The 20,118-nt window shown below is 58.1% G+C and overlaps 1 protein-coding gene across 2 annotated transcripts; it reads left to right on the top strand.

The window, feature by feature from the left end:
• The first annotated feature begins 5,037 nt into the window (after window positions 1-5,037).
• Window positions 5,038-20,118, top strand: LAMC3 (laminin subunit gamma 3). 2 transcript variants are annotated; one of them, XM_042879343.1, is made up of 29 exons: window positions 5,038-5,600; window positions 8,192-8,325; window positions 8,545-8,715; window positions 9,091-9,221; window positions 9,734-9,900; window positions 10,053-10,241; window positions 10,499-10,616; window positions 10,694-10,792; window positions 10,922-11,058; window positions 12,220-12,333; window positions 12,459-12,657; window positions 12,800-12,912; window positions 13,059-13,277; window positions 14,262-14,450; window positions 14,519-14,764; window positions 14,961-15,114; window positions 15,193-15,335; window positions 15,411-15,589; window positions 15,664-15,802; window positions 16,167-16,372; window positions 16,464-16,540; window positions 16,699-16,833; window positions 17,057-17,201; window positions 17,311-17,472; window positions 17,640-17,742; window positions 17,823-18,022; window positions 18,108-18,254; window positions 18,417-18,516; window positions 18,988-20,118. In XM_042879343.1, exons 1-29 carry the CDS (start codon window positions 5,237-5,239, stop codon window positions 19,236-19,238), a joined length of 4,731 nt encoding a protein of 1,576 aa, XP_042735277.1. In that variant the 5' UTR covers window positions 5,038-5,236; the 3' UTR covers window positions 19,239-20,118. The 2 variants fall into 2 exon arrangements, with proteins under 2 accessions (XP_042735277.1, XP_042735276.1); XM_042879342.1 differs by having other exon boundaries at window positions 5,186-5,600; window positions 17,314-17,472.

The raw sequence follows: 20,118 nt of genomic DNA, 5'->3' as shown, positions 1-20,118 counted from the left end.
ATCCAGTGGGCTGTGCTCATTCACCCCATGGAGCGCAGCATCACGGGGTCCCGCTGTGCTCCCAATGCCATCCCGTTGTGCACAGCCCTCCCTCAGCCTTTATTTCCCCTTCCAAACACAACAAAACCCCCCTCAAATCCTCCACAAGTGAGAAATCTCTTTTTGTTCCTTTATTTTTTTCTCTGCCGCTGCAGAGGATCGATCGGAGCTGATTCTCCATAATCCGCCCTTTCTGTGGGAAGCTGGAGCCCCTGGGGGGGGGGTGGAACCGATGTGGGTCCCACTCAAGGTGCTCAGGGCTGTGTGCTCATGGCATCCAACATCCCAAACCCTCATCTCCTAGCAACTTCCCTGTGCTGCCTCTCTGTGATACCCTGCATTCAGGCTTTGAAGGGCAGAGCTTTGGTTCCTGGATGGGTTTGGGAGCGTTTTGTCCTCCTGGCAGCCAGGCGCTTGAGGGATGCAGGAAAACCTGAGGGCAAACCCCAGCTGTTAGCAATGGGACGTGCAGATGGGGATGGGATCCCACCCCCTGGGAGCTCAGCCTGGGAACAACATTCTGTTGGTTGAAAAAATAACATTTGATGTGGGGAAAATAATACAACAGGGTTTTGTTTTGCTTTGTTTTGTTGGTTAAGGAATGCCTCCTGACTATTTGCAGGCTGGGAAATATGTCCACAGGTCATGGAGCGCTGAAAGGGATAAATCACTCCTGGCACCAGAATGGGCTTTGTTGTGCTTGATCTAAAATACGGTGGTAAAAATGACCAAACGGCAATTATAAAGGGGGAGAACGAGTGTGTGTGTGTGTGTGTGTGTGTGTGTGTGTGTGTGTGTGTGTGGAGGGTTTGTGCTGCTCCTGCTTGCTCAGTGCACAGCGACGGGCAATGAAAGCAGCGTCTCACCCTCCAGCCACGCTGATGCTGCCATCTGAGGGCGCTTTCTCGTGGCTGCCGGTGGGAATTGGTGATGTGGGATTACAGCAGGGCTGTGTGAGGGATCCCTGTCCTCGGGGGAAGCTGCAGGGATGTTGGCATAGAGCTCAGCTCGGTGCGATGCTCTGCCTGCCCGAAGCTCCCAGTTCCCTCCGGTGCCTCCCAGTACAGCCCAGCTGCTATTGGGGTGAATCGCCATCAGAACAGCCCCAGTCTGAGCCGTCGGTTTGTTCCTGCCCCGCACCGGGGCTGCAGCATCTGAGCTGCTGAGTGCTCCCAAATCCCTGTGGTAATTGGATCAGGGCGCTGTTTTCCATCAGAATATTAAACGGGAGCCCCCGCCCCAGCCCGGGCAGCACGCTTTGGGATATAAAGACACGGTGAATCGCGTTATGGGGGTTATTTCTCCTGCTTTAAAGTCAGAGGTATCACAGCAGCTCCTGATTTGTCACAGAGCACCGTGGTCCGGCTCCTGTTGATGGCAGGATTGGGAAGGCCATCACCAGCCGAGCGCTGAGATCGTGCAGCTCATCACAGCAATGGCACACAAGGGGCTTTGCTGTCCCCAGCTCACTCCTGTCCCCACATGGGACCAGCACGGAGGCTGGGGGGTTCAATTAGCAAATGAGGGGGCTTCGGTGCCTTGCCCCGGTCATAGGTATAGCAGGGTCTCTGGGTGGGGTGACCATCTGGTGGCATCTGCTGCTGCTCAGCTGCCACTGGTGTCCTAGAGAGGGGACACACAGGGCACAGCACCAAGATACAGGGATAGGGGCTGCTGTGCTGGGCACATCCACCGCTCCTGCCACAGCGGGGTGGGTGGATAGGCAGATGGATGGATGGGCGCATGGGCAGATGGATGGATCATGGAATCATAGAGTCATTAAGGCTGGAAAAGCCTTCTCAGATCCCCAGGCCCAACCTCCAGCCATCCCACCATGCCCATGGACACGTCCCTCCATGCCACATTTCCATAGGCTCTGGAACAACTCCAGGGATGGGGACTCCGCCACCTCCTGTGTCAGTGAATGGATGGATGGACAGATGGATGAACGGACAGACAGATAGATAGATAGATGGATGGATGGATGGATGGATGGATGGATGGATGGATGGATGGATGAACGGACTAGAAAAAGGAGGCAGAGCAGGACAGACAGCTGAGCCTCGCTGGCAAATGAGGCGGTTTCAGGTGATGCTAACAAGCCCATTAATGGGGTTTATCAAGGGAGGCTGCTGACTTTATCTGAGATGCTGCTTTTGGGCTGGGAGAGCCTAAGCTCCTGCTCGTTAATTAGAAAGGCTGAGAGGAGGTTTGTAGCGGTTGGCCTCACTTGTGAGCAGCCGTAATGTGATGAGCGATTAGGGACTCTGAAGCTTCTCTACTGGTGTCATTAAGATACCGATGAGCTCAGGCAGGGAAAAGGCTTTTTTGGCTGTGCCTGGAAGGGGCTGGTCCTGCACTGCTGGGCTCGTTGGGGAACATGAGATGTGTGAGGTAAGTCCTGGGACAGCATCAGCGTGGTGTCACCCTGTGTCCCAGGGCCCCGTGCAGGATGTGGTGAGCTCATGGTGTGAGGGAGCTGGGATGTTCCTGCTCACTATGTGATGAACAGGGAGAGAATTTGGGCATGGTTGCCTCCAGAAAGGTATTTCCAGATTCTTCCAATGCCAAACGCACGGTGAGGTGGGGGCAAAGCAGGACTGAGCGCTGTGCTTTGCCTCTGTCCTCCCACATCTGCTGCCTTGGCAAAGCTTCCTGCAATGCTGCAGCATCCTGGTTGGCATTGCTCGGGCTATATTTACAGCCATACTAATTAAATACTTTCTGCAATCAGTGCCATGTATGACCCCACACTCTGAGCTGGGGCCGCTGTGTGCCATCACCGAGCAGGAACACGACTGCCACCGTCCTGGGGAACTCCCAACAGCGATTTACTCATCCCAGGCCTCCCATTTCTCTGTTTTTGTGACATTCTGCAAAGTTCAGGTTTACAAATTAAGCCAGTGCAATGAAGAGACGCTCCACAGTTATTTACGCTGCGCTGCTTGGCAACGCCTTCACCAAGGATGGGATCCCAGCCCTGTGGGATGGGGCCACTGAACCAGTCCCCACGCTGTGCTCTTACTGCCTTGTCCCTGCATCCCTGCCTTTGTATGGGGCCGTGGGAGGGTCAGAACTGTGGCTCTCACACACCTCTCTGCTGCCCTGGTGCCGCATTGTCAGCTCCCATCAGAAGCCGAATCACTCGGCCCTGTGCGCACTCTCCGGATTTAATTAACGGGGCCTTTCATCTCTCCCCTGAAGGAATCTGCTATCTTCTGTCTTCTTAATTAACGTTCATTAAGCAAATCAGAAGAACGTTTGCTCCTCACCGCCTCCACCGCTCTTAACCCTTGTGAGGTGCCAGGTTGGTGTGGGGCAGTGATGTTGGGGTGGTGGCACTGGGGCAGTGCGTGGTCCCCACATCCTCACCATGCTCAGACTACAGTTCTGTGTGCAGAAATTGGGTCTTGCTGTGCTGAGATGACCGGGACAAACCCAAGCTCTGATGGCTCCTTTGGATTCCCTTGTTCCAGCTCTTCCATGCCCTGAAGAATGAGGGATTCCCATAACCAATTTTAGCTATTTTTCTTGACAAGGTGATGCTTGCCCATGGCAGGGGGACATGTGAGCTCTCATGTGAAGTCACTGCCCAGAGGTGGGAGAGAAGATGCCTCCATCATCTTGTTCTCAAAGAAAAGGGAGTGATCTGGTGCAGGAAATATTTGGACATATGTGGATACAGGAGCGTGACATCTGGGTGATGGCCTCACAGACCACCGTGGGTCTGGGTGCTCCTGCACACTGCGTGAATGCATGCATCCCAGGATCTGCCTCCAGCCCTGACTGCACAGCATCACAACTCCATCCCAAAGCCCTCTGCAGGAGAGGATGAATGGTGGGGAAATCTTCTGGCTGCACTTAGTGTCTGGGGGTCCCCTTGGAGGTGGTCTACCTGTTCGAGCAAGGCAGCAAAACACCCAACAAGCCTCAACCACGCAAGACAAAGATTCCCTCCTTGAAACTGGCCCTACAGACTCTAGGGGTGAATACTGAGCTGGAAACCCTCCTCTTTCCCCCCCAAACCTTTGCCACTGGCCATTGGCTCTCAGGCAGATGGAGCTCAGCTCTCGGCAGTGGGAAATTGGCCGTTCCCAGCAGAGCTGATCAGGCTGTCAGCACTGGGTCAATATATGGTAATGGGGCTTTGAAGCGGCGCTGCTGCGGGAGCTGCTGCTGAGGACCTCTGATTCACAGCTTCCCTCCGGTGCTTTCTCCCTGCACTGTGCACAGAGGAGAATAAAATAAATAAGAGGAGAAGGGAGAGGAAAGGAGCTTAAATTATAGATGAGGGCTAAATTTCCCGGGTTTCTGTGGGCAGTGCAGTTTAGCGGAGCTTGGGGAGATGTGGGGCTCCTCCATCACCCAAATTCTGTAAAACCAACACCACAGAGTGGGGCTGGGGGGAAGGGTGAGGCATGGCACCATCCCTGCCTGCCTGGGACCCTTTGCAGTTGCTGTCCTGTCTGCCTGGGTCCAACACGTGCAGTTCGGAGGGTGCCACAGTCCTGGCACAGGCTGTGTGCAATGAGCATCCCCTTCTGAAGGGATTTGGGGGGCATATGGGGGTCAGATTTCCCCACCTATGGGGGCATATTTTGGCTCAGAGGACTGGGCTGTTGCCATGGCAGATCAAGGTTGAGACCCCCACCTGCGGGTGCTGGCGTGGAGGATCACAGAGCCATGTCCCAAGAAGGTTGCTGAGAGTGGAGAGCAGTGAGGTGGGAGGAGAAAAGGGCACTGGAGTGGTGCTTTAAAGCCTTTCACACTTTCTCCTTGCTTTTCAGGCTGTGAGAAAATCGGCAGCCTCCATGAATTTGGGGGGACGGTGAACAGGTGGGGAATTGCTACAGGCTCATCTCTGCTGCTGAGGAGTGGAGATGCTCAGAGGCCAAAGACCCAAACCCATGCATTCCCGAAGTGATGGGGCTGGGATGCACCAGCTGGGGAGGTTGCAACTTGCTCAGCCCCACCTGTGGGGCTCAGCGTGGCCTTGGGGGGAGCTCCAGCCCCACTGCCGGCACCGCGCACGGAGCATTTGACGTTCCCAGCAGCATCCAGCAGATGGACCTCGGAGCGAGAGGAGGTGCCGGGCTGGGGGCCTGTCCCATCCCATCGCATTGCATCGCATCCCAACCCATCCCATCTCGTCGTGCCAGCCGGAGGAGGCTCAGCGCGCAGCGAGCCGATCCTCGCCATGGCCCGGCTCAGGGCGCTGGCCCTGCTGGGGACGGTGCTGGCCGCTGTGAGCTCGTCCCCCTGCTACGACCCCCGGGGGCAGCCCCGCCGCTGCGTGCCCGTCTTCGAGAACGCCGCTTTCGGCCGCGTCCCGCTGGTCACCAACACGTGCGGCTCACCGCCGGAGGATTACTGCCTGCAGATGGGCGCACGCGATGCCAGCCAGCTTTGCCAGCGCTGCGATGCCGCCGACCCGCTGCTGCACCACAACGCCTCTTTCCTCACCGACTTCCACAGCCAGGAGGAGAGCACCTGGTGGCAGAGCCAGTCCATGGCCTTCGGCATCCAGCATCCCAACTCCGTCAACATCACGCTCCACCTGGGTAGGTGTGGGAGAGGGGAGCGTGGGGCGCTGGGTTGGAAGGAGGTGCGCCGTGCCCAGTGCAGGCTGTGGGGTGCAAGGAGGGAGGGTGCTCTTTGCTGAGAGCTCATTGCTAAGAGCATCTCCTGGTCCATTGCAAGGAGAGGACAGCGGTGCCCATGCGTGTGCACTGTGTGCTCCCCAGCTCCTCTTTGCAAAGCTGATGTGGGTTTACAGGGAGGGAGGCAAGCAGGAGCCCTGCAGGCTGCGGGTGCGGAGCCCCGTCCCCATTCATCCCCACACAGTGCCGAGGATGCCATGTATATTTTAGGGGACTCACAGCCCTGTAAATGCCACGCAACCCTGGCAGGGTTCCCCAGCTGTGAGCCGACCCTCTGTTTTAAATACTGTGCTTGCAGGGTGCGTACAGCCTGTGGGATCATGCCTAGCATGTTAAAAAGGATCTTTTTTTTTTTTTCCTGCGTTTTGCTGCCATCTAAACTATCTTGGATATTGGCCAGCACTATAAAACCTTGGTTCTCTGCTGTCTTCTGCCGTCGGCGTGCTGCAGGGAGGCAGTGAGGGGTTGTGGCACAGACAGGCAGTGGGTCGGTGTGTGCCCTGCAGGATCGCTGTGTTCCCAGCCCCCTGCAAGCAGGCAGACGTCTGCTCCGAGCTCCCCCTGCACATGAGAAGCGATGCTGGAGCAGCCCCATTCAAGGCTGTAATACGGCACCAAGCTCCCTGCATCCCTTCCAGAGCCAGTGCTTCCCTCTGCCCGTGTACCCAGGCTCCTTCTTTCTATGTGCCCCATATATCTTGCTACACTAAAAAGTGCCTGGCACATTGCTGCCTGACCTTTTCCATCGCCTCTGGGCCCCATTTTTAGCCCCAGCTGCAGACAATTTTTAATGTTTTAATGCTTACGCATGGGTTACAGAGGAAAAACCCAAATGTTGGTGCTAAGGCCAACCCTGCAGCCCCTGGGACATGGCCCCAAATGAGTCCCACGCCTGCAGTGATGGGCCTGTGACCCTACACATTGAGCCCCTGTCAGCTCACTCATGAGGCTGTGTAGGGGAGCTGCATGGGGAGCTTATTAAATGGGGTGTAGGGTGAGCTGGATGAGACTTGTGTTTACCTGTATGCTGTTGATTGGCATTAATTAGATTATCCTCCCTTGAATCTCACTTCTCAATGAGTCTTCAGCTGTGCATTACAGTCTGCAGGACTTGGAGAGGATCACTAACCCCTGAGCATGGTTGCATTGGCCTTGGCATCAGGGAGGAACCCACCATACCCATACATTTGGAAAAGAAAAAGGAACCGGAGTTCCTTGGGGAGCTGGGAGTCCTGGTCACCATCCCCTCCTGTTGCCACCCACACTCCTGTCCCTGATGTCCCCACCCAGCAGTGTGCCCTGCTCCCTGCCAGGGAGACATCGTGGGCTGCACTCTGGGTTTCCTTGAAGGAAGAGAAGACAATTTGGCCAACAAAAGGGACTGTCTGGAAAAAAGCATGCATCACTTGGGATAACCGCAGCGCGCTTTCTCTGCCGCAGCCCCCACGTGGGCCCCCTGACCTCCTCCTTGCAGTAGGGTCCCCTGGGGCAGGGGCTGTTTATTGACACAGCTCACAGCTCCAGCCCTCTCCCGACCCCTCTGCTTGGCCAAGGGTCCCCTGGGGCCACGCTGTCTGGGAACGGGCGCCTGTGGGGCTGGGACAAGGGCATCCCACCAGCATCGGTGCAGCCATGTCCCGGGGGCTTTGGGGAGAGGTAATCGTGGAGCAGCCCAGCCGTGCTGTCACAGCACCTTCCCATCCACGCTTACCTCAGGGCGGGTGGCCCAGTCCCCGTGTCCCCAGTGCTGGTAGCCAGGCTGGGCTCAGCTCCCCCGCAGCAAAGTCGCAGCACATATGAGACGGTATTCATATGGGCCCAATTAAAGGCTTGTTTTCCTAGTCCTGGAATAACCCCTCTAACATTCCCAACTCATTAACTTTTCAAATAAAGCCAAAACCTCACAGCTAATTGTTTTGCGCAGTCAGGAGCGGTGCTGCGATGGAGCAATCTGCTCTTTGAGCAGGTCCTTCATCTGTGGCAATTAGGCAGTTCTGATGTTCGCTTTGGTGTAGTTTCCCTCCCTCTTTGTAGCGGTTCTTTCAAGATATTTCAGAGCTGCGTTGGCCACCCCAGGGATCGATGTCCTCTGTTTGTCTTCAGCCCAATAAAGGCAGCAGCAAGGCCGGGTGCTGGCGTGCAGCTCCCTGGGCTGCCCTTGACCCTCTCCCCATTGCATGGGGGATGATGATGAGCACCAAGACCTGATTGCTCCCAGCTGCTGCTTAGTCCCTGGCTTTGCACCAGCTCCTGGCCCACACCACCTACCCATTGCCTTCATGCAAAGGTTGCAGTAGAGTCAAGAGCCGATTTGGGGCTGGGCAGGGTTTGGGGAGTGGCATCCAGGTGGATGGGTGGCGAGTTCTGCCCACCCTGGGAAAATGCCAGCAGCCACGTGGGATGTAGCACTGGGATGATTTTGGCCCCGGTGCTGTTGGCCACTGTCCCAGCTGGGATGGGAGAGGAAGGCATCATGGTGGCTGTGTCCCCAGGAAAGTCCTACGAGATCACCTACGTGCGCCTGAAGTTCCACACCAGTCGCCCCGAGAGCTTCGCCATTTACAAGCGCAGCCATTCCGATGGCCCCTGGGTGCCCTTCCAGTTCTACAGCGCGTCCTGTGAGAAGGTTGGATATTAGGAAATTCCTTCTCTGAAGGAGAGGTCAGGTATCGGTATGGGCTGCCCAGGGAGCGGTGGAGTCGCTGCCCCTGGAGCAGTTTCAGAACGGTGGAGATGTGGTACTGAGGGATGTGCCAGTGGGCATGGAGGGATGGGCTGGGCTCGGGCTTAAGGAGCTCAGAGGTCTTCTCCAAACTCAGTGTTTCTATGATTCTATGATTCTAAGACCTACGGGAAGCGGCAGAGGCAGTACCTGCGGCCAGGTGAGGACGAGCAGGTGGCCTTCTGCACCGATGAGTTCAGTGACATCTCCCCACTGAGTGGTGGCAACGTGGCTTTCTCCACCCTTGAGGGCCGTCCCAGTGCCTACAATTTTGATGGGAGTCCCACGCTGCAGGTACCAGTGGGGTGGGAGAGGAGTGACAACGTGGAGCCCTGGGACCAGGGTAAAATAGTTGGGATATTAGGAAAAAATTCATCTCCAAAAGAGTGGTCAGGATTTGGCACAGGCTGCCTAGGGAGCAGTGGAGTCACCGTCCCTGGAGGTGTTCCAGAACCATGCAGATGTGGCACTGAGGGATGCGTCAGTGGGCACAGTGGGGTGGGTTGGGCTTGGGGATCTGAGAGATCTTTTCCAAACTTAAAGACTATGATGCCAAGAAAAGCCCCTACGCTGCCCTGCAGACAGGAAGGGAGCGGGATGTGCCCTGATTGGGGTTGGTACTGGTGGCCCAGTCCTATCTGCAGGGCACCTTCCCCATGTCCCCTGCAGGAATGGGTGACCGTCACCGACCTGCTCATCTCCCTGAACCGCCTCAATACCTTTGGGGATGACATCTTCAAGGACCCCAAGGTGCTGCAGTCGTACTACTATGCCATCTCCGACTTCTCTGTTGGTGGCAGGTGAGGACTGGGATGGGGCTGCAGGGAGAGTCCTGGGACCATGCATGTGGCTTGAGGCAGCTCCAGAGCTTGAATTGCATTTTGAGGAGCAAACCACTCAGATGGGACCCTAGTGCTGTGGAGGGGTTGACACAGGCTGCAGCCCCAGAAGCTGAAGCAGCCCACAGTGGGGTTGGGGGCCGATGTGGGGCACAGATATCAGCAGTGCTGCTCTGGGGTTGTGCTGTGCCCTTCCCCAAGCAGGGAGGTAGGAAACCAGCCACAAGACATCACACTCCACCCCACTGAGAGCTGCCTGCCCCTGGGCACAGGGGCTGGGCGTGCTCCGGGAGCACCGTTTCTGTCTGAGCCCTCTGGGCTGCAGCAGCTGGAGCTGCTTAATGCTCCTCATGGGCCACCCTCAGCGTGTGACCTCCCATACGGGATCGCCTCGGGGACACGGCCACCCCAGCACAACAGTTTGAGCACCATCGCGGTTCAGCAGCGCTCAGAGCAGCTCGGGTTTCCTGCAGGTGTAAATGCAATGGTCACGCCAGCGAGTGCGCGCCGGATGAGGCAGGACGGCTGGTGTGCGTGTGCCAGCACAACACGGCCGGCACCGACTGCCAGCACTGCCAGCCCTTCTACCAGGACCGGCCGTGGGCGCGTGGCACCGCCGAGGCTGCCAACGAGTGCCTCCGTGAGTAGCGCCCACCTTGGGCTCGTGGTGGTGGGGAGGAACACATCCAGCAAGGCTGCTCTGGCTGGGGAGCACCACATCCACAGCATCACCCCAAGGACCCTCATCCGAGCCCCACGGGCCCCAACCGCCCCTCCTGGCTCCCCCCCTAGCTTGCAACTGCAGCGGCCGCTCGGAGGAATGCTTCTACGACGCGGAGCTGTTCCGCCGCACCGGCCACGGGGGGCACTGTCGCAACTGTCGCGACAACACGGCCGGGCCCCGCTGCGAGCAGTGCCGGCAGAACCACTACCGCTGGGAGCAGCAGGCTGCCTGCCAGCCCTGCCACTGCCATCCCGCAGGTGTGTGGGGTGTGGGCAGGAGGGAGGGCTCGTTCCTGTGCTCCCCAACCTTGGGTTGTGCCATTGGGCTGCTGCACCACTGTGTTTTGCCAAGCTCGTCTATTGGAATTTGGGAAAACCCCCATGCAGGGGGTTGGGTTCGCCCTGCTTGGGGTGGGCTCCTTGCCATGGCACAGTTCCTGGCCCTGGCCTCGAGCACAGGGTTCCCCCGTCACCTGCCCACCTGTGGGCAGCTCAGGTTGGCCGTGTCCTTGCAGGTTCCCTGCGGCCCCAATGTGACAGATCAGGGGCCTGCACCTGCAAAGCCAACGTGACAGGTTGGAAGTGCGAGCGCTGCAAGGATGGCTACCACAGCCTGAGCGAGGGTGGCTGCAGGTGAGGGGGGCCCTGGCCGTGCTGGGACATGGGATGGGACCAGGGCTCATCCTACACCCACGTCTTGGCCCGGCCAGACCCTGTGCCTGTGACCCTGCGGGCAGCGTGGGCACCTGTGACCCCAACACTGGGCATTGCACCTGCAAGGAGAGGGTGGAGGGGCACCTGTGCAACAGGTAAGCACTGTGGGATGAGGATGGAGCTGTGGCTCCTTTCCAGCCTGGGATCAGCCACCGGGATGCCGTATGGTTCCCTGCAGCTCTGCCTGCCCCGTGCCATGTGATCTTGTTTCATGCCCATACCAGATGCCAGCCCGGCTGGTTCAACCTACAGCCCCACAACCCCACTGGCTGCACCAGCTGTTTTTGCTATGGCCACTCCGCCATCTGCATGGCAGCAAATGGCTACGAGGTGACACACATCCACTCTGACTTCAGGGAAGGTATGGAATTCCTGGCCCTGGATGAGGTGGAAGATATGGGCTTGGGCCAGGAAATCTGGAAGGTTAGGAAAGGCTGGGGTTGAGCATCCCCTCCTCTTTGGAGCTGAGCATCCCTCCTCCTTGGGGCTGGGTACCCTGCCTGGGAGTCACCGATGCTGATGGTTGGGAGGGGGATTTATCTGCTTTTTCTCTATTTTGCTGTCAAATCTCTGTTTTTGCCCCCAGCTCCACAAGGGGCAGGCTCTCCCTCAGGGCATCCCTCCATCCCTCTGTGTTCTGTCCATGGCTTGGGGAGCACTGCAGGGCTGGACACACCAAGGACTGCCAGAGCATTAAAAAAAGGGTCAGAATGTTACAAACAAAAATGGTGGAGGGAAATTCACCTCCCTCCTCTCCCCACCTGTGGCTGGACTAGGGCAGGGCAGGAGGTGGGCTGGGGGATCTCCCCATTGGCATCCAGGGATGTGTTTGGATGTGGGATGCTCGGGGAAAGCATGCCATCTGCTGTGCAGCAGGGGCACGGTACGGGCACCCACCATGGGTAACCATGTAGACATGAGGGGTGCTCATGTCCAGCTCTGCATTGCCTGCACCCTGAAGCACAGACAGAGCTGAATATACATAGCCAGCATTTATCCTGCTGGCATTTAAGCCCCTCTGCCAATTGCTGTCCTGTCTTGCGCAGCCTGGAAAGGAAACCAGGCTTCATGCAGTGTCTTTTCCCCTTCCTTCCTGTGGTCTCGCCAGTTTGGGACTGCTCTGTTAGGGAGGGCATGCAGGGCTGGAAGAAATAAATAACTGTTGAGAGCGGGGGAGAGTTTCACTGATTTCCAAAGGAAACCAACCGTAATGCAATTACACTCCGTCCCTTGCTGTGCTTCCTGCACATTCCAGCCCACGGTGCCGCAGCACAAGCAGGGGGGCAAAAGTTTAAAGATAAAAATTTCCTCCAACTCTAAGCAAATAAACAGATGAGGATGGGGGGATGGAGGCAGCCAGGGCCACTGTGAGAGCACAGAGGCAGGGTGAAGCTGGGCGATGCAAAGTGCTGGCTCCTGGCAAGACACCAGAGGAGTTCATGGGCGGGGGTGGAGCTCCAAAAGCAGCACTGGGGTGCTGGGGGTATGGGGGTTCACTGCTCTCCTTTGTGCTGTCCCATAGGGTTGGAAGGCTGGGCTGCAGCTGTGGGGGATGTGGCAGTGCCTCTGCACTGGGCTGATGGGGAGATTGGCACTGAGTGGGAAAAAGAAGAGCCACTGAACCTCCATGCACCGGGTATGTGCTGGGCTCCTGGGGTCTGTTCCGCTATGTGTGACGTCCCACTGCTAAAGTGGGACCAGAGGCCCCATAAGAGTGGTACATCCATGTCCTTCAGATTTTTCTTCCCTTTCCTCCCACAGAGAAGTTTCTGCAGAACCAGCGTCTGAGCTACGGGCAGCCCTTGTCCCTGCTGCTGAGAACGGAGGGGAATGGAACCAGGGCAGAAAGTGGGATGTTTCTGCTTGGGGTCCAGCTGGTGCTGGAGGGTGAGGGGCTGGAGGTCACCATGTCCAGCAGTGAGAGCCAGGCACAGGATGGGAAGCAGACTGTCACCTTCAGGTGTGCCGTGATGCTCCTTGGGGTGACTTTGGGACACTGAAGCTCCATGGTGGGGGTTGAGATACCGCAGATTGCTCTGTGTGCCCAGGTCACAGTTTGGCAGCTGAACTGAAGCCTTCCTCCCACACTCCTCCTCCAACAGGCTGCATGAGGCAGAGGAGGGCACAGAGCCTTTGCTGTCAGCCTTCAGCTTCCAGCGCCTGCTCTCCAACCTCACTGCCCTTCGCTTCCGTGTGAGCCGTGGCCCCGGGCCAGGTGGGTGGCTGTGGGCAGCGTCCCATAGAGCTGGGAACAGGAGAACAGCAGTTAAACCCGTGGCTTTATGGAGCATTTCCAGGCAGAACGGAGAGCTGGGACCATTGTGCATGCCCCCATCCCCACGCTGCTCTCCCCCCTTGCAGGCAGGCTATGGCTGAGCCGGGTGCAGCTCACATCAGCTCGCCGAGGTGCAGGCACGTGGGCAGGATGGGTGGAAGAGTGCACGTGTCCCTCTGGCTACACCGGGTCCTTCTGCGAATCCTGTGCACCTGGCTTCAAGCGGGACATCCCCTTCGGTGGCCCCTTTGTCACCTGTGTGCCCTGCACCTGCAACCAGCATGGGGACTGCGAGCCGCTCTCAGGTGTGCACCCGGTCCCTCTGCTTGCTGGATCACAGTGTGCATGGGGAGCACATCTGTGTCTTTGCTTATTCTGAGGAATGCTGGAAACCATCCTGGAGGTCAGGGAAACACAGAGCAGAGGCTCAAAGACGCTGCCTGGCTTCCTGTACATCCCTACAGCAAGCAACAGCACAGATCGGTGCTGGGAAGAGATGCAGATGAGGTGTTGTGTGCAGTACCCGGATGGAACCCTGGGCACGTGGAAAGGAACAACAGGACTTTATGGGCAGGATGGGAAGGGCTGGAAGAAACATTTAGTTCAGTGTGTGCCTCTGCTCTGCCAGCAATACACGACACCGGGCTGCAGACAGCCTGCATCTTGCTGGGACAGGGTTGAGCCCTGGGAGCTTTGATGTCCTGGCCCCTGTGTTGTTTCCTTCTGCTGTTTTTTCCCCTCCTTTCTGCCACCTGCTTTTCCTTTGCTCGCAGTTGACTGTCCCTGTCTAACTGTGGGAAAAAAGGAAACATGCCCATTCCCTCTTGCACAACCTGCCTGCTGTCACCTGAACCCCTCCAACCCCTCTCCATCAGCAAAGCATCTGTGTGGAGGCGGAGGTCCTTGAGCATCCTTCCTCCTCCTGCTCCAGTTCCCAGCTGACTGCGGACGGCTGTGACTCACCAGCTCGGCTCGAGGAGACGCTCGCACCCCGCTGGGTCGCAGCCGCCCGCTTCTGTTTTCCATCCCGGGCTGAGAGCACGGCAGCTCGGCGCTGGGAAATGTGTTGTCCATTACTGCAGGCGCCGGCAGACTTAGGGCACGATGCTGTGGCTGCCTGCACCCACCTCACGCCTGCACAACATCCTCCTCCTCCAAACAAGAGCTGGGCAAGGGGAGGGGATGGGGGAAAGTGTGACTGGCTGCTTTGGGAACATGCAAACAGTGTGGCTCCTTGATAGGAGCTGCAAATCCCTCCTGGCACCACGTCTCCATTTCTCATCTCACAGGGCGCTGCCGCTGCTTGCACAACACAGAGGGCCCCTCCTGCGAGCGCTGCAGCCCCGGGTTTTATGGCAACCCCTTCACCGGGCAACCTGATGACTGCAAGCCATGCCCGTGCCCTGATGGCTCACCCTGCACTCAGCTGCCCAGCAGTGGGGAGGTGGTGTGCACCCACTGCCCTCCAGGGCAGAGAGGTGAGGTTGGGATGTGGGGAGGGAGCTGCGGTTCAGCTGGACCCCTCTGCACACTTTTTGCTTTGCAGGGAAGCGCTGCGAGCTGTGCGATGATGGATTTTTTGGGGACCCCTTGGGGCAGAGAGGTCCCGTGCATCCCTGCATCCCCTGTCAGTGTCATGGGAACGTGGACCTCAATGCTGTGGGGAACTGCGATTCCTTGACCGGGCGCTGCCTGCGCTGCCTGCACAACACAACAGGAGAGCAGTGCCACCAGTGTCAGCCAGGGTTCTATGGGAATGCGTTGGCTCCCAGTGCTGCTGGGAAGTGTGCACGTATGTATATGGCCAGGACTGGCCCTGCTGCCCCCACCCCAGCCCAGACCCTCCCAATGGGGCAGGCAGAAGGGATACCCACTGGGTTTAGAGGCTGAGCAACGGGCTGTGTTAGCCATGAAAGCTCAGCAGTGTGTTTCTGTCCCCTCTCTGCACTGCTTCATGCTGGGGTGCAAGCAGCATTTTGTCTTCATAGCGTGCAACTGCAACCCTGATGGCTCAGCCTTGGGGCTGGAGGGCTGCGATCCGGGCACGGGGCAATGCCACTGCCTCCCACATGTGTTGGGCAGAACCTGTGAGCTGTGCCAGCACGGCTACTATGGGCTGCAGGCTGCCGTGGGCTGCAAGAGGTGAGTGGGGCACAGCGGGTGCTCTGTGCCTCGCTCCTTAGTGCCTGCTCACTGCACTCTCTGCTCCTTGGTGCACAGCTGTGAGTGCCACCCAATGGGGTCCCAGGACAGTGGGTGCCATGCGGTGACGGGGCAGTGCTCCTGCCAGCCGGGTGTCACAGGGCTGCGCTGCGACAGATGCGAGCACGGCTTCTTCGGCTTCTCAGCCAGGGGCTGCCGAGGTACCGGGGAGGGCAGCTTGGCCCTAAGCACGGGGCTGGCAGTTGTGGTGTGACACCTTCTTGCCACCGTTGTAGCATGCAACTGCTCCCCGCTGGGCTCCGCCAGTGCGCAGTGCCATGAGAACAGCACCTGCCTCTGCCGCCCTGGTTTTGTGGGCTATAAGTGCGACCGCTGCCAGGCCAACTTCTTTCCTGACCCACCGAGCTCCAGCTGCCAGCCGTGTCCCACCTGCTATGGGCTGGTGAAGGATGGGGTATGCCCTATGCCCTGCCCAGGTGGTGTGGTGCTCCCATGCTGCATTGCCATGCCCCCATGTCTCACCTGCAGGTGGAGCGGCTCAGGGTGAAACTGCAGGAGGCGGAGGAATGGCTGCAAGAACCAGGCTGTGAGCTCCACCTGGGGCAGCCCCTTGAGATGGGAGATGCAAGCCGGGGAGATGGGCTGAGCACACAACACCTCCTGCAAGGTAAGAGGCAGCCCCAGTGGGGCTGGGAAGCAGAAAGCCTTGTGTCACCCCTGCAGGGAAGCTGGGTACCATGATGTGACTGGGTGGATGCAAGGGGATCCTGTGTCAGCAGTGGGATGACGAAGATGGGGAGGACAGCCTGGGAGGGCAATGGCACAGAACACTGTGGGGTGCTGCAGGCCAATGCCAGGTGCAGATTGGTGCACTTTGAAGGGCAGGGATGAACCCCACAGCTATTGTGGGGCAGCTGGTGATGGGCTTCACTGTGGGCTGAGCATCCATCCTGCAGGTGCTTCAACCCCAAGCACCCATGGGGGCCAGCACAGCCAGGAGTTGCACTAAGCAGCTGTTTATATGCTCACAGGTGCCCATGCCATGCTCTCAGCACAGGTGGGACGGCTGTCAGAGATGCTAAGCACTGCACGGGGCCATCTCAGCAATGCCATCAGGGCTAGTGGCTGCTCCAGCCAGGGACCCACCAAGACCTGCACACTGCTGTCAGAGATCAGGGCTGTGCTGCAGTCAGCACAGAGGGAAATCCTGCATGCTACCAACACTCTGGCTGCCACGGTGCGGGCTCCTGAGGGTACTGGCTGTCTTTGGGCAGCAGATCCACGTGGGTATGGCACTGGGGTCTCACTGCTGTTGTTTGTATTGCAAGGATATTCCCCTGGAGATCCCCCTGCTGCCCACCAACTGGAGCCGCTTGGCAATGGAGGCACGGGTGCTGGCAGAGAGGTATGTTGGGCACCACAGGGAGAACTGCTGTGCTGGGACCTTCCTGGCACACACTCATGGTTGGTGGTGGGGGAAACAGGGAAGCCCAGACCCTGTCTGATGCCAGTATACAGGGACCAGTCCCAGTGACACCTCCCCATGTCCCCTTGTCCCTGCAGGCACGGGGATATTGCAGCACAGGTGGAGGCGGCAGTGAAGAGAGCGCTGGGTGCCTCCAACACCAGCCATGAGCTCCTGAGGACACTGCTGGAGGGGAGAGTGGCACAAGAGGCACAGAAGGAGCTGGAGGCTGGGTGAGAAGCTGGCAGTGGGGGGAGTGGGGCAATGGATTCCCTTCCCCCATGCCTGGGGATATGACAGAGTCCCGACAAACTCATTGCACGGCAGCACTGCAAAGTGGAGAGCCAGGGTGCTCCATGCTGGGAGTGTTTCAGACTCCTTCCCATGTCCCAAGCTGCCACTTGTGCTTTGAAGCACTGCTTGGCTTTGGGTGCCCATGGCATCCTGTCCACATAGGTATGAGGAAATTCAGTGGGCGTGGAAGGAGCTGGGTGCTGGCATGGAAGAGGTGGCAGTGGAAGCCAGGAGAGCTCTTACAGCCATCCAGGAGGCAAATGTAGGCATGGCCGAGAAGCTTCAGCAGGTGACTGCTCCAGGGCAGGTGAGCAGCATCCAGCTCCTGTTTGCATCCCATACTGTACCCATCAGTGTTGCTCCCTCCTGTGCTGGGAGATGCCCTCCTGGAGTTGTTGGTAGCTCTCTCCCTACAGCAGGTGCTGCTGGTGCAAGCTGGGGCCCTGGCACAGGAGGTGGCAGCACTGGAGCAGACAGCGCAGGCGCAGGAGCCAGCAGCTTGGCAGAGCATCACAGCATCTCTCAGCATGGCAGCTGGGCTGCGCCGGGACCTGCGGGGCACTCAAAGCTTTGTACAGGTAATCACTGCTTAGCCACAAAATAAATGATGGGGAAGCCCTGTGCCAGCTGGAGATGTGGGCATATTGGGTGCATCCTTCTCCTGCATCCCATCCAAGGCACAGGGCTGGGGCTCCAGCAGCTCTTTGCCCTCTCCCCAGCCTCACTCCTGCCCTCCCATCCCCAGCTCCAAGACCGGGCCGGCTTTGCTCATAATCTGTCCACCTCAGCAGTCTCACAGGGGAAAGCAGTTATCTCTGGTGCAGAGTCCCTCCTGGGCAGCTTGGAAGGTAAAAGGCTCTGGGCAGAACATTTCTGCTCACAGCCTGGGTGCCTGCACTGGGTGCCCAAAGGTTGGCTGTCCCTGCAGGCATGAGGAAGGTGCTGGGGCATCGGAAGGGTCGCGCTGCCCTGAGAAGGAGAATGGCACAAGTGCAGGACAGAACGATGGTGGAGGCCCAGAAGAAGATTAAACAGGCGGAGAAAATGCTGGGAAACTCCTTGTCTGTCTCCAGCGCGGCCAGGAAGAAGGCAGGGGAGGCTGAGCGTGTTGCTGCAGAGAGCAGTAAGGTCTGAGCAGAGGGATTGGGGTGCAGGGAGCAGGACCCCCGCTGCTGTCTGCTGGGGTGACTGTCTCCACCTCTGTCATTGGCAGAGGGCCCAGGCTGTGCTGCAGGGCAGCAAGCAGGCTCGCAAGCACACCAGGACACTCACCACATGTGTCAACGAGACCCAGCAGCAGCTGTCCCAGCAGCAGCGCATGGCTGAGGAGCTCAGGGGGAGCCTGGAGGAGGCAGAGCAGGTGAGTCAGGTCCCCTCGTGTGGCTGTATCCTGTCCAGGAGCTTTGTTTGCAGCACAGAGCATCAGGAGCAGCACAGAATAGGGAATGCCTTGGGGCTGTTCCTTGTCTGATCCAGCCAAGGGTCACCAGTGTCCCTGATCCAGGTGTCTCTGTGTTGCAAGGTGGGGACGGAGGTGAGCAAGATGGCAAAAAGCCTGCAGGAAGCCCGGGGTTCACTGATGGCAGACATCAAGACCCTGAATGATCTGCTGCACAGCCTGGGTGAGAGTTGAGGCACTGGGTATTGGGCCTAGGGTGTGCTGGGAGGTATGGGGGAAGGGATGTGCCAGTTATGGGGTTGGGGATGGGATTAGCACTGTCCAGGCTCAGCTGGATGCCCTGCACCAGAGGTGGCTCTGGGTCCCACAAAGCTTCTGTGGGGCTGTGTGTCAGGGAAAGCCATTGTGTAGGATGAATTGGGGTGTGCAGAGCATGTGCTCGTGCCTGGTGTGTGGACAGTGCTTTTCCTTGTCATCTCCAAGAGGAGCAGACTGAGGTAAGGGCTAGAAACCATCATCCATACGTAAGAGAAAGATGTGCCCAGGCCACGGGTATTTGCTTATCCATGATTGCTGCCCTGCCTCCATGCCCCGCTGTACCGGCTCCCTCCCAGTCAGCTGGTGCTGATGGTCAGAGCATGGCTGCATCCTGCCCTGCTCCTGTCTCTCACCCTCACTTTTTCACCTCACCCAGGAGGCCTGGAGTCAGGCACGCAGGCAGAGGCGGTGCTGGGTGCCGGGTGGCTGCAGCTGGAGCAGCTGCGGCTGCGGCTCAGTGCTCCAGGAGCCCTGGCCACGCGGCTCAGGCAGCTGCAGCAGGAGGCAGAGCTGCAGCAGGATAGGATCCGGGCGTTTGAGAGCGACTTGGTGGAGATCTTGGCCGACAAACAGAACCTGGAGGACATTTTGCGGAGCCTCCCTGAAGGCTGCTCCAAGTGGCAGTGATGGGTCCCTGGCTGCTGCCCCAACACCTCCCATTGCCCTCAGCGGTGACCAGCAGAGTGAAGGACACCCACTTTACCAGTATCATCCCTCCTGCTGCTCTGCTCTTTACATTGCCCTCCATACAATATTGCACTCAGGTCCTCACCCACACTGGTTCTACTTAGCATCCCAAGTGCCCTGTGCATAGCTTCAGCCACCAGCTCCATCCCTCAGGCCAGGAGACAAAGCAGCCAAAGGGATGCATGAGGTGTGGACAGAGCTGTCACAGCATTGCTTTCACCAGGCAGAGAACAAAGAACTGTCACCAATCTTCCCCACTGGACACAACCCTCCATCCCTCCTTCCCCACTGCAGCACAGAGGTCCATTACAGGCTGGAGCCCAGTTTACTCGTTAACCTGCTTTACCTGTGTTCCTTTGCTCACAGCACAGGAACTCAGGTTTGCTGAAGTCTGATGTGATGCTAATTGTAAAACCATTGCCCCAGACCTTGGATTCCCCCACCTCCATCTTCTGCTGGTCCAAAGGTCTGCAAAGGGCACAGCATTTTCCTGCCCTGAGCAAACCCATCTCTTCCTTCTGACCAAGGAGCATAATGGTAGGGGCTCCACGCTCAGCAAAAGCAAACCCATGCAGCAGTGAGAGCACAGCGTGATGGGGCTTGGCTGGGAGGCAAGGAGTCACAGGCACTGCTGTCTCCCTGAGAAGACAGTTACATGTCTCTACTCAGCACACCAGCTTGCTGATACAGAAGCTTCGAGCCCCTGCCTTGTGTGCATGGCTGGAGATGTGGTTCACCCTCCCTCCTGCTCTTCCTGGCACTGTTTTTTTAGCCCGTGACACTTGCCTACAGCTGTATCCATTAAAAGTTCTTCGTGTAA

This window comes from Lagopus leucura, unplaced genomic scaffold (genome assembly GCF_019238085.1).
Source record: "Lagopus leucura isolate 7727_CA_CO unplaced genomic scaffold, USGS_WTPT01 Super-Scaffold_100022, whole genome shotgun sequence".
In the NCBI taxonomy this organism is placed as follows: domain Eukaryota; kingdom Metazoa; phylum Chordata; class Aves; order Galliformes; family Phasianidae; genus Lagopus; species Lagopus leucura.
The sequence above is the reverse complement of the archived record's forward strand: the minus strand, read 5'-3'. Positions and strand labels throughout refer to the sequence as shown.

Excerpts from the sequence above, each read along its gene's own strand:
- LAMC3 (XM_042879343.1), top strand. The coding sequence starts at position 5,237 with ATGGCCCGGCTCAGGGCGCTGGCCCTGCTGGGGACGGTGCTGGCCGCT. Across the intron at positions 13,278-14,261 it reads GGACTGCGAGCCGCTCTCAG|GGCGCTGCCGCTGCTTGCAC; the intron begins GTGTGCACCCGG and ends CTCATCTCACAG. Across the intron at positions 14,451-14,518 it reads CTGCCCTCCAGGGCAGAGAG|GGAAGCGCTGCGAGCTGTGC; the intron begins GTGAGGTTGGGA and ends TTTGCTTTGCAG.